The 17,505-nt window shown below is 41.6% G+C and overlaps 1 protein-coding gene across 2 annotated transcripts in view; it reads right to left on the reverse strand.

Annotated features, from left to right (window-relative positions):
* LOC311131280 (spectrin beta chain, non-erythrocytic 1) overlaps positions 1 to 17,505 on the reverse strand; it is a 113,328-nt gene that overhangs the window by 61,625 nt on the left and 34,198 nt on the right. Inside the window, exon 1 of one of the 2 annotated variants that reach the window (XM_084164169.1) lies at positions 13,647 to 14,071. The exons of the other annotated variant lie outside the window; for it this stretch is intronic. Within the exon in view, the coding sequence (XP_084020295.1) occupies positions 13,647 to 13,767 (121 nt within the window). The 5' untranslated portion in view covers positions 13,768 to 14,071. Of the gene's footprint in view, positions 1 to 13,646; positions 14,072 to 17,505 lie in introns of those variants that run through there. 2 annotated transcript variants of the gene reach the window in all.

The following is a 17,505-nucleotide window of genomic DNA, read 5'->3' on the forward strand; positions in this document are numbered from 1 at the left end:
TATGGTGGAAAATAAGTATTTGGTCAATAACAAAAGTTTCTCAATACTTTGTTATATACCCTTTGTTGGCAATGACACAGGTCAAACGTTTTCTGTAAGTCTTCACAAGGTTTTCACACACTGTTGCTGGTATTTTGGCCCATTCCTCCATGCAGATCTCCTCTAGAGCAGTGATGTTTTGGGGCTGTCGCTGGGCAACACGGACTTTCAACTCCCTCCAAAGATTTTCGATGGGGTTGAGATCTGGAGACTGTTTAGGCCACTCCAGGACCTTGAAATGCTTCTTACGAAGCCACTCCTTCGTTGCCCGGGCGGTGTGTTTGGGATCATTGTCATGCTGAAAGACCCAGCCACGTTTCATCTTCAATGCCCTTGCTGATGGAAGGAGGTTTTCACTCAAAATCTCACGATACATGGCCCCATTCATTATTTCCTTTACACGGATCAGTCGTCCTGGTCCCTTTGCAGAAAAACAGCCCCAAAGCATGATGTTTCCACCCCCATGCTTCACAGTAGGTATGGTGTTCTTTGGATGCAACTCAGCATTCTTTGGCGTAGTGTGTTACTGATGGTAGGCTTTGTTACTTTGGACCCAGCTCTCTGCAGGTCATTCACTATGTCCCCCCGTGTGGTTCTGGGATTTTTGCTCACCGTTCTTGTGATCATTTTGACCCCACGGGGTGAGATCTTGCGTGGAGCCCCAGATCGAGGGAGATTATCAGTGGTCTTGTATGTCTTCCATTTCCTAATAATTGCTCCCACAGTTGATTTCTTCAAACCAAGCTGCTTACCTATTGCAGATTCAGTCTTCCCAGCCTGGTGCAGGTCTACAATTTTGTTTCTGGTGTCCTTTGACAGCTCTTTGGTCTTGGCCATAGTGGAGTTTGGAGTGTGACTGTTTGAGGCTGTGGACAGGTGTCTTTTATACTGATAACAAGTTCAAACAGGTGCCATTAATACAGGTAACGAGTGGAGGACAGAGGAGCCTCTTAAAGAAGAAGTTACAGGTCTGTGAGAGCCAGAAATCTTGCTTGTTTGTAGGTGACCAAATACTTATTTTCCACCATAATTTGCAAATAAATTCATAAAAAATCCTACAATGTGATTTTCTGGATTTTTTCTCCTCAATTTGTCTGTCATAGTTGACGTGTACCTATGATGAAAATTACAGGCCTCTCATCTTTTTAAGTGGTAGAACTTGCACAATTGGTGGCTGACTAAATACTTTTTTTCCCCACTGTATATCCACAGTAAAACGAGTCCTATATCGACATAACATGAAAGGCCGCTCAGCAAGGAAGAAGTCACTGCTCCAAAACAGCCATAAAAAAGCCAGACTACGGTTTGCAACTGCACATGGGGACAAAGATCGTACATTTTGGAGAAATGTCCTCTGGTCTGATGAAACAAAAATAGAACTGTTTGGCCATAATGACCGTCGTTATGTTTGGAAGAAAAAGGGGGTTGCTTGCAAGCCGAAGAACACCATCCCAACCCTGAAGCACAGGGGTGGCAGCATCATGCTGTGGGGGTGCTTTGCTGCAGGAGGGACTGGTGCACTTCACAAAATAGATGGCATCATGAGGAAGGAAAATTATGTGGATATATTGAAGCAACATCTCAAGACATCAGTCAGGAAGTTAAAGCTTGGTCGCAAATGGGTCTTCCAAATGGACAATGACCCCAAGCATACTTCCAAAGTTGTGGCAAAATGGTTTAAGGACAACAAAGTCAAGGTATTGGAGTGGCCATCACAAAGCCCTGACCTTAATCCTATAGAAATTTGTGGGCAGAACTGAAAAAGCTTGTGCGAGGAAGGAGGCCTACCATCCTGACTCAGTTTCATCAGCTCTGTAAGGAGGAATGGGCCAAAATTCACCCAACGTATTGTGGGAAACTTGTGGAAGGCTACCCGAAACGTTAGACCCAAGTTAAACAATTTAAAGGCAATGTTACCGAATACTAATTGAGTGTATGTAAACTTCTGACACACTGGGAATGTGATGAAAGAAATAAAAGCTGAAGTAAATCATTCTCTCTACTATTATTCTGACATTTTACATTCTTAAAATAAAGTGGTGATCCTAACTGACCTAAGACAGGGAATTTTTACTAGGATTAAATGTCAGGAATTGTGAAAAATTGAATTTAAATGTATTTGGCTAAGGTGTATGTAAACTTCCAACTTCAACTGTATGTGAAATAACACCCATATTTTTTTTTATGATTCAAATGCCATCTCAATGACATTTTTAGCAGATGATCACTTTAGGACCTTTATGCAATAGAGGAAGTAGAATTCAATCAATACTACTAATCTTTTTTGGGGGGGGGTGGGTCACTGATTGAGTACCACCAACTGAGATTCTTAGTTTGTGCTATAAAATGGCTCTGTTGGTATAAAGAGGTTTTAGTATCAATCTTTATAGTAAGTAGCTAGGTTTCCATCCAATTGCCGACAGATTTGAATGTGAATATTCTCAAATCTGCATAAAGAAAATATGCGACATTTCCCACCAGTGTGTGTTTACGGAAAACATATTTTTTTCGGATAAAAATCAGTGCGTAATGATCTAAAGTTCAATGTGATTCCATCGTATTTTCAACTTTACCGATAGTTTTGTCACAAAATAGCAGATGTGACTAATCCGGTCTTGGCACGTGCGCTCTAGCCAACAGCTCGCAGATACAGTGTGGGTAAAATAGTCTAGATTATGAGATTATTATGGATGAGTGAAAATATTTTTATTTGTCAAACGGCAGTCAAGCATCGATCATTATGTCACCAGAATAAGACCCTCGATATTTCTTGGAAAGGAGCATCAAGCTTACCCTGTGAAGTTCCTAAATAATTTCATATTTGGCCTAATAAACTGCATGGTTTCTCGAGTCGTAGTTTTATTTAGTTACGTTTTTTTTTTAAATACGTTTTACTGACACAAAAAGATCCCACCCTGTCTAGCGTATTTAGTCAACATTTGGAAAGTTTAGCGACAAATTTGATATTTCCATCAGGCCTGTCGTGACATTTGTTTTCCAACATGTACTTTACTAGCATAGAATGGTTGGATGGCAAACTGGTGTCTAACTAAAAACCATGCAAAAGGTAATTGCATTGGAAGGTACATTCATTGGAAGGTACATTCATTGTACTTTGTACATAGTACTTACCACTATTTGACCCTGTTCTAACCTAAATTTCATCTGTATAAGCACATGGAATACACTTTGTTTCAAAATGCATCGGTCCTACGTTAGTTTCTGTGTCTTTCTGTGACTGCTAATTCACTCCTTTATTAAAGTATGGATATTATATGGGTCATTCCACAAAATGAGTGCCTTTTGCGTCCCTTTGATATTTTAAGTAGAAATTGTGCACAAATATTGAATTGTAAAAGTCTGTTATATTAATTGAAGTGCCCTTTAATATGGACCACATGGAAAATTCAATAAATCAGATTTCTTTATATGAATAAAGACTTAATTATTCATTTTATACACAAAAAAACCTGTCCCTCTTTTTAAGGTCAACGGAGGGAAATGTTTCTCATTTCATACAGGACTAATAAAGGCCTAGTGCACTAATTTGGTGGGAATTAATTTTTCTTCATAAAAAAAAGAAGAAGACATTTTTATATTAATATATATATTTTTGGTGATTTATCAGGGGGTGCCAGCACCCTCAGCACCCCTACTTCCTGTGGCTATGCAAAAGTTACCTAATTGGTGGAACAACCCATGTATTCAAGTACACTGCTCAAAAAAATAAAGGGAACACTTAAACAACACAATGTAACTCCAAGTCAATCACACTTCTCTGAAATCAAACTGTCAACTTAGGAAGCAACACTGATTGACAATACATTTCACATGCTGTTGTGCAAATGGAATAAACAACAGGTGGAAATTATAGGCAATTAGCAAGACACCCCCAATAAAGAAGTGGTTCTGCAGGTGGTGACCACAGACCACTTCTCAGTTCCTATGCTTCCTGGCTGATGTTTTGGTCACTTGTTAATGCTTGCCGGTGCTTTCACTCTAGTGGTAGCATGAGACGGAGTCTACAACCCACACAAGTGGCTCAGGTAGTGCAGCTCATCCAGGATGGCACATCAATGCGAGCTGTGGCAAGAAGGTTTGCTGTGTCTGTCAGCGTAGTGTCCAGAGCATGGAGGCGCTACCAGGAGACAGGCCAGTACATCAGGAGACGTGGAGGAGGCCGTAGGAGGGCAACAACCCAACAGCAGGACCGCTACCTCCGCCTTTGTGCAAGGAGGAGCAGGAGGAGCACTGCCAGAGCCCTGCAAAATGACCTCCAGCAGGCCACAAATGTGCATGTGTCTGCTCAAACGGTCAGAAACAGACTCCATGAGGGTGGTATGAGGGCCCGACGTCCACAGGTGGGGGTTGTGCTTACAGCCCAACACCGTGCAGGACGTTTGGCATTTGCCAGAGAACACGAAGATTGGCAAATTCGCCACTGGCGCCCTGTGCTCTTCACAGATGAAAGCAGGTTCACACTGAGCACATGTGACAGACGTGACAGAGTCTGGAGACGCCGTGGAGAACGTTCTGCTGCCTGCAACATCCTCCAGCATGACCGGTTTGGCGGTGGGTCAGTCATGGTGTGGGGTGGCATTTCTTTGGGGGGCCGCACAGCCCTCCATGTCCTCGCCAGAGGTAGCCTGACTGCCATTAGGTACCGAGATGAGATCCTCAGACCCCTTGTGAGACCATATGCTTGTGCGGTTGGCCCTGGGTTCCTCCTAATGCAAGACAATGCTAGACCTCATGTGGCTGGAGTGTGTCAGCAGTTCCTGCAAGAGGAAGGCATTGATGCTATGGACTGGCCCGCCCGTTCCCCAGACCTGAATCCAATTGAGCACATCTGGGACATCATGTCTCGCTCCATCCACCAACGCCACGTTGCACCACAGACTGTCCAGGAGTTGGCGGATGCTTTAGTCCAGGTCTGGGAGGAGATCCCTCAGGAGACCATCCGCCACCTCATCAGGAGCATGCCCAGGCGTTGTAGGGAGGTCATACAGGCACGTGGAGGCCACACACACTACTGAGCCTCATTTTGACTTGTTTCAAGGACATTACATCAAAGTTGGATCAGCCTGTAGTGTGGTTTTCCATTTTAATTTTGAGGGTGACTCCAAATCCAGACCTCCATGGGTTGATAAATTTGATTTCCATTGATAATTTTTGTGTGATTTTGTTGTCAGCACATTCAACTATGTAAAGAAAAAAGTATTTAATAAGATTATTTCATTCATTCAGATCTAGGATGTGTTGTTTAAGTGTTCCCTTTATTTTTTTGAGCAGTGTATATCCACTCATTAATCAGAGGCTATTCATGAATTTCTAATTCTAATAGTGTCTTTTAGTCCTAATTGTGTTGGATATCACTCTCTTCCAGAGAAAATCATCCCAAGCCGTAGCATTGCTTTGTGACCTTGACCCACAGCTCTATTGTCTTTGGAGTTCAGGAACAAAGAAGCAAATCTAACCAGCTGGGAAAGGAGCAGTCTGGTCATCATGACTAACACAGAATATAAACTATTGATTTATTGATGCATCTTGTATCTCTATCCTTGGGGCTAACTCTCCGGTTCCCAAAAGCAAATCTCTCATCTTATCTCAACAGAGATGCACATTCATTCAAATTCCAGTTTGGTTTCTTTTCCCTCTCTTTTTTCCTCTCTCCAGGTTTTGGCAGGAAAGGGAGATCTTGATTAGGACACTACTCACGAATTGCAGAGTTCAAGGCACTTTGGATCACTACCCCACCCTTAGCTGGCAGGAATACTGAATGTGGTGAAAGAATCCATTTTGTAACTGCACCTCTAAAGCAATGTTCATGTTCAGAGCTAGTTACAGTGCATTCGGAAAGTATTCAGACCCCTTCACTTTTTCAGCCTTAATATAAAATTGATTAAATACATTTAAAAATCCTGATCAATCTACACACAATACCCCATAATGACAAAGCGAAAACAGGTTTTTAAATTTTAGCAAATGTTTTAAATATTAAAAACAGAAATACTTTATTTACATAAGTATTCAGAACCTTTGCTATGAGACTCGAAATTGAGCTCAGGTGCATCCTGTTTCCATTGATCATCCTTGAGATGTTTCTACAACTTGATTGGAGTCCACTCATGGTAAATTCAATTGATTGGACATGATTTGGAAAGGCACACACCTGTCTATATAAGGTCCCACAGTTGACAGTGCATGTCAGAGCAAAAACCAAGCCATTAGGTCAAAGGAATTGTCCGTAGAGCTCCGAGACAGGATTGTGTCGAGGCACAGATCTGGGGAAGGGTACCAAAAAATGTCTGCAGCATTGAAGGTCCCCAAGAACACAGTAGTCTCCATCATTCTTAAATGGAAGAAGTTTGGAACCACCAAGACTCTTCATAGAGCTGGCCACCTGGCCAAACTGAGCAATCGGGGGAGAAGGGCCTTGGTCAGGGAGGTGACCAAGAACCCGATGGTCACTCTTACAGAGCTCCAGAGTTCCTCTGTGGACAACCATCTCTGCAGCACTCCACCAATCAGGCCTTTATGGTAGAGTGGCCACTCCTCAGTACACATGCACATGGTTAACATGACAGCCCGCTTGGAGTTTGCAAAAACGCATCTAAAGGACTCTCAGACCATGAGAAACAAATCTAATCTAATGTATTGGTCACATACACATGTTTAGCAGATGTTATTGTGAGTGTAGCGAAATGTTTGTGCTTCTAGTCCCGACAGTGCAGCAATATCTAGCAAGTAATATCTAACAGTTCCACAACAAAAACCTAATACACACAATCTAAGTAAAGGAATGGAATAACAATATATACTGTAAATATATGGATGAGCAATGTCATTATCAGAGTGGCATAGGCTAAGATGCAATAGATAGTATAGAATACAGTATATACATATGAGATGGGTACTGCAAGATATGTAAACATTATTAAAGTGGCATTATTAAAGTGACTAGTGTTCCATTTATTATAGTGGCCAGTGATTTTCAAGTCTGTATGTAGGCAGCAGCCTCTCTGTGCTAGTGATGGCTGTTTAGAAGCTGTTTTTCAGTCTCTCTGTCCCAGCTTTGATGCACCTGTACTGACCTCGCCTTCTGGATGATAGCGGGGTGAACATGCAGTGGCTCGGGTGGTAGTTGTCCTTGATTATCTTATTGGCCTTCCTGTGACATCGGGTGCTGTAGGTGTCCTGGAGGGCAGGTAGTTTGCCCCCGGTGATGCGTTGTGCAGACCACCACCCTCTGGAGAGCCCTGCGGTTGTGGACGGTGCAGTTGCCGTACCAGGCGGTTATACAGCCCGACAGGATGCTCACAATTGTGCATCTGTAAAAGTTTGTGAGGGTTTTAGGTGACAGGCCAAATTTCTTCAGCCTCTTGAGGTTGAAGAGATGCTGTTGCGCCTTCTTCACCACACTGTCTGTGTGGGTGGACCATTTCAGTTTGTCAGTGATATCTACAAGTCTCTAAATGTCCTTGAGTGGCCCAGCCAGAGCCCGGACTTGAACCCAATCTAAGATCTCTGGAGACACCTGAAAATAGCTGTGCAGCAACGCTGCAACCTGACAGAGCTTGAGAGGATCTGCAGAGAAGAATGGGAGAAACTCCCCAAACACGTGTGTGCCAAGCTTGTAGCGTCATACCCAAGAAGAATCAAGGCTGTAATCACTGCCAAAGGTGCTTCAAAAAAGTGCTGAGTAAAGGGTCTGAATACTTATGTAAATGTCATATTTCAGTTTTGCAAAAAACTCTAAAAACCTGTTTTTGCTTTGTCATTATGGCATATTGTGTGTAGATTGATGAGGGGGAAAAAAAACAATTTAATCAATTTTAGAATAAGGCTGTAATGTAACAAAATGTGGAAAAAGTCAAGATGTCTGAATACTTTCGAATGCACTGTACCTATTGACAAAATTTACTTGTCTCATATTCTGCAGTCTGTATTTCAACCACTCTTGTGAGGGAAGTCTAATGATTGGCAGAGACCGAAAACAAATCATTCAGTGGGACAACAATAACAACAGCCATTTTGTTTAGTCCTAGATATACATATTATATGATATAACATTCATATATTGGAAACTAACAAATTAACAGACTAGAAATCAGTATCAAAGGACGAAAAACGAAGGTGGAAGACTGGACATCTTAGCGAAGCAGTTCAAAGGTTGCTTCCTTCTTCCCTCACTGTTGAATCAACATCCTCTGGCGTGTGGTAGGTCAGAAGATCGAAATTCTTCTGACTTCCTGTGTGTAAGGACTGGATTAGTGGGTGAGGTCACACTGCCATGTTTAGGGGTGACTAACCACTGGACAAAGGCGTTGTCAGATCAACATCCAACTTTGGTTGATATTTGATTGAGTTGTCAGACATGAAGTCAACTTCATGTACAGTGGGGGAAAAAAGTATTTAGTCAGCCACCAATTGTGCAAGTTCTCCCACTTAAAAAGATGAGAGAGGCCTGTAATTTTCAGCATAGGTACACGTCAACTATGACAGACAAATTGAGAAAAAAAAATCCAGAAAATCACATTGTAGGATTTTTAATGAATTTATTTGCAAATTATGGTGGAAAATAAGTATTTGGTCACCTACTAACAAGCAAGATTTCTGGCTCTCACAGACCTGTAACTTCTTCTTTAAGAGGCTCCTCTGTCCTCCATTCGTTACCTGTATTAATGGCACCTGTTTGAACTTGTTATCAGTATAAAAGACACCTGTCCACAACCTCAAACAGTCACACTCCAAACTCCACTATGGCCAAGACCAAAGAGCTGTCAAAGGACACCAGAAACAAAATTGTAGACCTGCACCAGGCTGGGAAGACTGAATCTGCAATAGGTAAGCAGCTTGGTTTGAAGAAATCAACTGTGGTAGCAATTATTAGGAAATGGAAGACATTCAAGACCACTGATAATCTCCCTCGATCTGGGGCGCCACGCAAGATCTCACCCCGTGGGGTCAAAATGATCACAAGAACGGTGAGCAAAAATCCCAGAACCACACGGGGGGACCTAGTGAATGACCTGCAGAGAGCTGGGACCAAAGTAACAAAGCCTACCATCAGTAACACTCTACGCCGCCAGGGACTCAAATCCTGCAGTGCCAGACGTGTCCCCCTGCTTAAGCCAGTACATGTCCAGGCCCGTCTGAAGTTTGCTAGAGTGCATTTGGATGATCCAGAAGAGGATTGGGAGAATGTCATATGGTCAGATGAAACCAAAATATAACTTTTTGGTAAAAACTCAACTCGTCGTGTTTGGAGGACAAAGAATGCTGAGTTGCATCCAAAGAACACCATACCTACTGTGAAGCATGGGGGTGGAAACATCATGCTTTGGGGCTGTTATTCTGCAAAGGGACCAGAACGACTGATCCGTGTAAAGGAAAGAATGAATGGGGCCATGTATCGTGAGATTTTGAGTGAAAACCTCCTTCCATCAGCAAGGGCATTGAAGATGAAACGTGGCTGGGTCTTTCAGCATGACAATGATCCCAAACACACCGCCCGGGCAATGAAGGAGTGGCTTCGTAAGAAGCATTTCAAGGTCCTGGAGTGGCCTAGCCAGTCTCCAGATCTCAACCCCATAGAAAATCTTTGGAGGAAGTTGAAAGTCTGTGTTGCCCAGCGACAGCCCCAAAACATCACTGCTCTAGAGGAGATCTGCATGGAGGAATGGGCCAAAATACCAGCAACAGTGTGTGAAAATCTTGTGAAGACTTACAGAAAACGTTTGACCTGTGTCATTGCCAACAAAGGGTATATAACAAAGTATTGAGAAACTTTTGTTATTGACCAAATACTTATTTTCCACCATAATTTGCAAATAAAATCATAAAAAATCCTACAATGTGATTTTCTGGATTTTTTTTCTCATTTTGTCTGTCATAGTTGACGTGTACCTATGATGAAAATTACAGGCCTCTCTCATCTTTTTAAGTGGGAGAACTTGCACAATTGGTGGCTGACTAAATACTTTTTTTCCCCACTGTAAAACCTGAAATGCTATTGTTGATTGTTGTTTGAAAACTAGATCGAAATTAAACAAGAACTGTGTGTGTTAATTATGTTTTGCCAACCAACCAGCAATGTTGATGTAATAACATTATGCTGACAAAACACATGGGAACACAGGGAAAACATAAATACCAGGTACCTTACTTGACAATATGTCTCCATGTCATAAAGTGGAAGTCCATCCTGACTTACTCAACATAGTAGAGTAAAACAGATCACTAGTCAGATAAGTCAGGGTGTTATGGCAGATGGACTGTTTGTTTTTTAACAAGGCCTCAGATTATCACACAGGCAACTACCAACAGCTATTTGTTTCAAATCAACGACTCAACATCAACATTTACCTGGCAGTCAATGCTTGGCAAAAGGGAAAACAAAGCACTAAACAGAACATGGCTTTGTGTCCATTTACACCCAGTAAAAACATTCACTACATTTCGGTATCACTCACTCTTGTTTATGTCTTTGAATTCTCTGACATGTTTTATCAGGACTTACTTTACAGTAAAGACGTGGTTGAAAACCTCAAGATCATTCTTACTATTCTCAAAAGTCACAATAGCACTATATATTTTACAGTACAGTTTCCACTGGTATTTACCTGGTATTAACTAGGACGAAGGCCGGAATTCAATCCGATCACGCTTTGTCGACAATGCACCTTAAAAGATAATTTCCGATTTAGCCAACATATGCAGCAATTACCATGAATGCGGTCGCGAAGGTGGGAACATTGCCTTTAAAAACTGCATTATTGACCAAGCACGATTGGATTTAATCCCAGTTTAGGTAAATAGATGGTATTCTCTGGTACTTACTTAACATGATTCAACAACTGGGGGCATAAAAAAAAAAAAAAAAAAAAAAAAAGAAGTTAACCTTCAATGCTATATTTCGGGGTATCCGGCAAATGGGGTGGCAAGGTCAAATAGTCAGTCAGTGTAGCTAAATCGAGTAAATCAAACTTGTAAAAGCCAGAACTACACTCTTTTTCAATACTCTCTCTCAAGTTTGCCCCCTTCCCCACCCCAACCCATTCAAAGACTTCTTCAGTTCCATGACTTTCTGTTGCCCTCTTTTTTGTCTCTCCATAAAATATATTCTTGCCAGCAGCTGAACAGACGGCCATTTAGAGACCGACTGGGGTGGAAGCCGGGTTGGCAGGGGCCTGTTTGCAGACAAAAGTAGTACTTCAGCACTCAAGTCTGTGTGGTGGTAGTCCAGCTCATTGGTGTGGACAAGTAGCTACAGTCTGGTCCAGAAGCGACTGGAGTGCATCTAATAACTTTTTTACACTATCGTGCTGACCCAAACGATACAATGTTAGATCGGATATATAGTCTTTTCACAATGTCCTTTCCAGCACGGCTTTAGCAACTATGGTGGATGTGTAACCAAGCCCGCGCAAGCTTGTCAAAGCAAAATATTGAACTAAAAACCCCACTTCCTGGACCCAGATTAAGCCTACTCCTGGATGAAAAGGATCAATGGAAAATCTCCATTAAACGTGCTTTTAAGTACAGGAATAGGCTTCATCTGGCTGAGAGAAACCGGCCTTAAATGTATTAGATTAAACAGAAAAATACATGAGACCTGACAATGCACTTTTAATTACCTTTTGGTTAATACAGCCACGGGACAGCTGTACGAAATGATTTGCAAAATGTTTTTCACAGTTCATGTCTGTTTGTAAAAGGTCACTGGCACAATGACACCACGTGGTTATGCTGAAAATATGACAAATTTATGAACTATGAACCAGAGAGCTATGCCTAAAATCAGTTCCAGCAATAGACTAGTGTCCTGTCTAGGGGGTGTATTTGTACATCAAGCTGCCTCACGCTACAGAAACAGGAGATAGGCTCCTGTCCTATGAGCAGTTCTGGCTCGAACAAGGCTACTACTTACTCTGGCTAAAATCAAGGGTCACGGGGATACAACCAATGGTAATCCTACTCCCCTTACAGTAAGTTTGAAATCTTCAGTTGAACATTACTGTTCCTAGATCCTGTAGACTACACTTTGAGACCCTATCAACATGTGTTACAGTAGTAGTGTTGCTCTACAGTTTCCATTATCAGCACACCAGGTCAATCCATAAATTCTGTCATATCTTCACTCAATTGAAAAAAAAATATGATGAAGCATAACTATTTCAAGCTGGCACTACATGACACAAGAATAGTAATCAATAACATTGACTCTGTGTTGTTTTGTCAATTCAGTCATCCATAACTGAGTAAAGCCATTAGAACAGAGTGTGAAAGTTCAAGTCTATCTCTCTGTCTTCCTTTTCATTCCGGCTGCTTTACAACATTGGACAAGGTTTCGGCAGGTAGTAAACTCTACACAAAGCTACATATTAACAAATGGCACACATTCATCCAGTCGTATCCACATAGTTGTTGTGGCCAGTTTATACCATTCAAATGAGCAAAACTGGACAAATTCTGACCATTGCTGTAAATGTAATGATCTATTAATGAAAAGGGAACTTAAATATAAAATGTATAGAAGAGACACATTCAACAACACAATAGTGCATTCATATACAATTATTCATAGAGAGACTGAGTTAATTACTGATATCATCATGTGGCAAAGACCACATTGTCTTTTCGATGAGAGAAACACCCCAACAAGGATGTCAACAAAAGACATCTACATGTCATCAAGGACAGCAGGACTATAAAACAATGTTACTAGGATAATGGTGACATTATCATGTTAATTTCTAATTTTTTTTCTATTGCAGTCTAGCCTGGGGTTCATCATAATGAAAATATGAAAATGAATGTAAAAAAATATATTTAGAAAATAAGTAATTTTATAGTAAATGTACTAAAAATAGTAAACAATATCACGCAATATAACACAATGACATACTGTATCAAGTATACTGATGCTATATAACATATAGTAAGCCTATATCCCTGTTTTGTAAAAAATACATTAAAAATTAAAAATTAAAAAACACACGCAAGGCCTCTATATTAACTGTGTAAAAACATATTGTTAAGTGCTATCATTTCCTCGAATTTGACACCTTGAAAGTGTATTTGCATGGGATAGCTGGACAAAACAACCACTCCCACCTTCCCTGTCCCCTCTCATGCTATTGTTGTCCTGACTACCCACTAGGAACTAGCATGCATGCCGTTTAGATAGCATTGTGGATTGTGTGTTTGTAGACAGAGGACCTCCTTCGAAAACAGCTATTTAGTATTGTATTGTCAACACTAAATTCCTATCCCCCAAAAATGACGCAGCCTTATAATCCAGTCTGAAAGTCATCCTTTACCCAGATCATAGTGCTGCCATACTAAACGTGTCATATCCACCACTAACAGTTACCCTTTCTTTTAGGATAAAGACACCCAATTTATTTTATTTTCTAAGAAGTAAAACGATGAAATATAATGCTCTTCATCCACCTAACATTACCCTGATAAAAAAATGGCCAAATTCAACACAGAGGATCCAGAATTCTCTCTCTAGACCCTGCCGTCTATCTGCTGACAGAGCATATAGCATAGCAACACCTATAAACAAAAGGCGCCTGCAGTCTCCAGCATTCACTTACCTTGAAGCTGTTTAAAGCGCCCTTCTAACATATTGTAGTTGAAAGCCACCTGAGCGGGGTAACCAGGGTCCGGGTCGGTGTATTGTACATCTTGCCCACCCAGCTCCCAGTCCACTTCCATAGTTACAAACTAAAACTGGGACCCGCTGAAAGAAAATTCCCCCTCAGAAAAAACCACAAGCACACACAGCAAGGCGAAAAACGGAGGGGAGTTAAGAAGGGATCCAATGGGCTCTTTTAGCCTCCTACCTCCCCCGTTGCTACACCACAAGCTCCAAAAAAGAATCCAGTAAAAGTAACGAAAGGAGGGAATATTCTCAAGGACGCTACTCTTCCCAGAGCAGCCGCTGAAGGAACAGGAGTGGAGAAGCAGGATCTGTGTCGGATAAGGGGCACAACATGCTTCTTCTTCTCTCCTGATTGTTCTGTCTTCCCTCTCAACCCATTCAAAAGCAGCCTCCACCCCACCCCCTCTCACGCCCCCCTCCCTCTGCTTGTGAGCTGCTCACCCACTCAGGAGTGCACACTTTCTAATGAGTGGTATTGCCCCCCAAAAAAATCACTGCACCTCATCCTCAACTGGCAGACAGTTAAGGAAGGAGAAGGAATAGGTGTCCAATAAAAAAGAGAATGAAAGGGTTTTTCTCACACACAGCACACCTTTCATAAGTCTGGAGGGAAAAGAGGAGAAGGGGATGGGTTTATAGAGGGAAGGGGAACAGGAGTTTGTAATTTCATCAGTGGCTAGCCACTGCCTGGGAGCTCAGTGATGATGTCACCGCCTCATTTCCATGATGGCCCCAGCAGTGGGGAGAAAGAGGGAGGAGGTTGGGCCGTACCAAGCCTGAAGAGAGGAGGGGGTAGGGGGAAGCTAGCCAGGATACAACCCCCCCATTTCCCAGCATTGTTGTTCAGTCAGTGACAGAGGAAAAATCTGTCCATTCCAGAAATTTATAAATGCTGGTTTGAAATAATGTGAGCGACCAACATCCTGTCAAAAAGTGACCCTACAAACATCCTGTTTCAGAGGTGAACTGAAAGCCTCCCCCTCTTTCTTCCTAATGGATGAATAGTCCGCATATTGGCCCGTGAATGGTTGCTTCCCAAACAAAGGAGGACCACACTCAACCAGTTTCCACTATGCAGAACATCATGAAGCGAAAAGGATTCTGATTACAAATCAAACATAAATGGCCAAGGTACCTCAGCGAACACTGCCAGGGCAAGGACAGACATAGATTTCTCTCAAAGCAGAGACACTTTCTATAACAGTTAGTGTTTGATTCTTTGAGGCTATCAAAGTAGGAGCTCAGGATAGCAACAGATAAGAGTTGGGTTAAGACTAAAGATGGTACTGTATCATTTGAAGATTGACAAATAGATTAATCAAATAATAAAATGACTAATAAATCGTAAAGTCCAGACGAGGTGGTCTTCACGGATAGACCCCTTAAACAATGTAAACTATGCTTTTCAATTGATAAACATTGTAACTGGGAATCAAAATGGCATGCCCATACTAAAAATATTTCACAATGATGCCTTGCGATCTGGAGGGCGGACCTTTTGCATCTCAACAATGGTCCAAATATGGAATCCATACCCTAGCCGATTTCATGGACAGTAATGGTTTGAGAACATTCCAAGATTTGAAAGACACATACACATTACCAGGCAACTACTTTTTTTCTATAGGTCTATTTACAACTTAAGTCACCTATGCTGTCCTATGGAGTCCCTTGGGAAACCCAACTACCGAGCCATCCAATGATGGGATTTATAAAGAAATTATCTGGGCTCCCAAAACAACTGATCTCTATAATATACACTGAGTATACAAAATATTAAGGACACCTGCTCTTTCCATGACATAGACTGACCAGATGAATCCAGGTTAAAGCTATGGTCCTTTATTGATGTCACTTATTAAATCCACTTCAATCAGTGTAGATGAAGGGGAGGAGACAGGTTAAAGAAGGATTTTTAAGCCTTGAGACAATTGAGACATGGATTGTGCACGTGTGCCATTCAGAGGGTGAATGGTCAAGACAAAAGATTTACGTGCCTTTGAACAGGGTATGGTAGTAGATGCCAGGCACACCGGTTTGTGTCAAGAACTGCAACGCTGTTGGGTTTTTCATGCTCAACTGTTGCCCGTGTATATCAAGAATGGACCTCCACCCAAAGGACATCCAGCCAACTTGACTCCTGTGGGAAGCATTGGAGTCAACATGGGCCAGCATCCCTGTGGAATGCTTTCAACACCTTGTAGAGTCTATACCCTGACGAATTGAGGCTGTTCTGAGGGAAAAAAGAGGGGGAGGGTGCAACTCAATATTAGGAAGGCGTTCCTAATGTTTGGTATACTCAGTGTATAAACAACTTTTGGAAAGCTCATATTCTGAGCTAGTCATAAAAAAAGTGTGGTCCACAGATATAAGTGAATCTGAACAACCCTTTAACTGGAACAGAATATGGAACTTGGCATCCCGTAATCCGAACTATCAATTTATAGTATACATTTAAGTTTGTTCACAGACTGTATTTAACACCAAGGAAACGTTTTACGTTGGATGGAGACATGTTGGAAGGGTGGGGTTGGGGGAATGGGATGGGAGGTTGGGGGTGGAGGCTCACTTCTTTTTGTTTATTTTCCTTTACATACTAAATTTGTTATAACCTTTTAACTCTCTAATATGATCATAATGATCAATACTTTGTATTTATGTTTCTTTTTTTAATGTTTTCTTTTTTCTTTTTGAGTGGCAGGCCACAGGTGAATACGATATGAATTGAATATGAATTCATATGAATTCTTATATTTGTACCTGTACACCCCCCTTGGAAAAATAACAAAATAAATAAAATGTGGTCACAAAAAAATGTACAATCGTAAAGTCCAGATAATCCTAGTAAATCAATACAACCTAATTAAATCCATACCATACAAGACTAGGCTCTGACAAAATGTTTTCCACAATGATTCCCTGTTGAATTTAGCCACTCACTCCTCCATGTTGCCTTATATTCATGGCAGTCTCAGGAGTTCTCTGCCGCAGAGTATTTTTGCTACATAGCAGCACCATCAACAATATCCCATTTGTCCTCCTCCTGTTCTTGAGAAAGCCTTGTGGCGAAGGAGGAGGCCACAGATATGCTGCCTTATAACTACTCCTCATGATGCTATGAATTCATGCTCATCTCAGTACCACGAGTCTTGTCCTCATTTGTTTTCCAGCAACTGTGAGAAAAGACAAAAATCGAATCATTTCGACAATGGACACAGGGAATGAGAAAAGGCCAGAAGTGAAGCCGTCTGTCTGCCTGCCTGCCTGCCTGCCAGCCTGCCTGCCTGCCTGCCTGCCTGCCTGCCAGCCTGCCTGCCTGCCTGTCTGTCTGTCTGTCTGTCTGTCCAACCTTAGATGTAGATCCCTATGTAGTCGTTTGGGGGTCTTACTTCATGTGCTTGGGCAGTTTAATTGAGGAACACATGCTAATAATGACACTAGAATTCCCATAATATAAACGATATTATTATGTGTTCAATAATGTTATATTTGTTGTGTCACAATAAAGCATAAGGGAGTGGTATAAAATTGTGGTATAAAATCATATACAAAAATAGACACTGGGTAAAAACACATGATATGAATATGCTTTCCTAGTTGTACAGAGCAAACAAAAGTTCTGAACTGTAAATGGCATGGCACAAACACACGACTTTGGTTTGGTCACAAGGTCTCCACAAGGCCATCGCCTGCCTAAGGGCTATTCTTCAACAGCCTCCCTATTCTTCCATAACCTCTTTATACAAGCCTCTTCATCTAGACTTGTAACGCTCGGTCCGATTCTTGGTCAA

This window comes from Coregonus lavaretus (genome assembly GCF_964263955.1).
Source record: "Coregonus lavaretus genome assembly, chromosome: 6".
Taxonomy (NCBI): Eukaryota; Metazoa; Chordata; class Actinopteri; order Salmoniformes; family Salmonidae; genus Coregonus; species Coregonus lavaretus.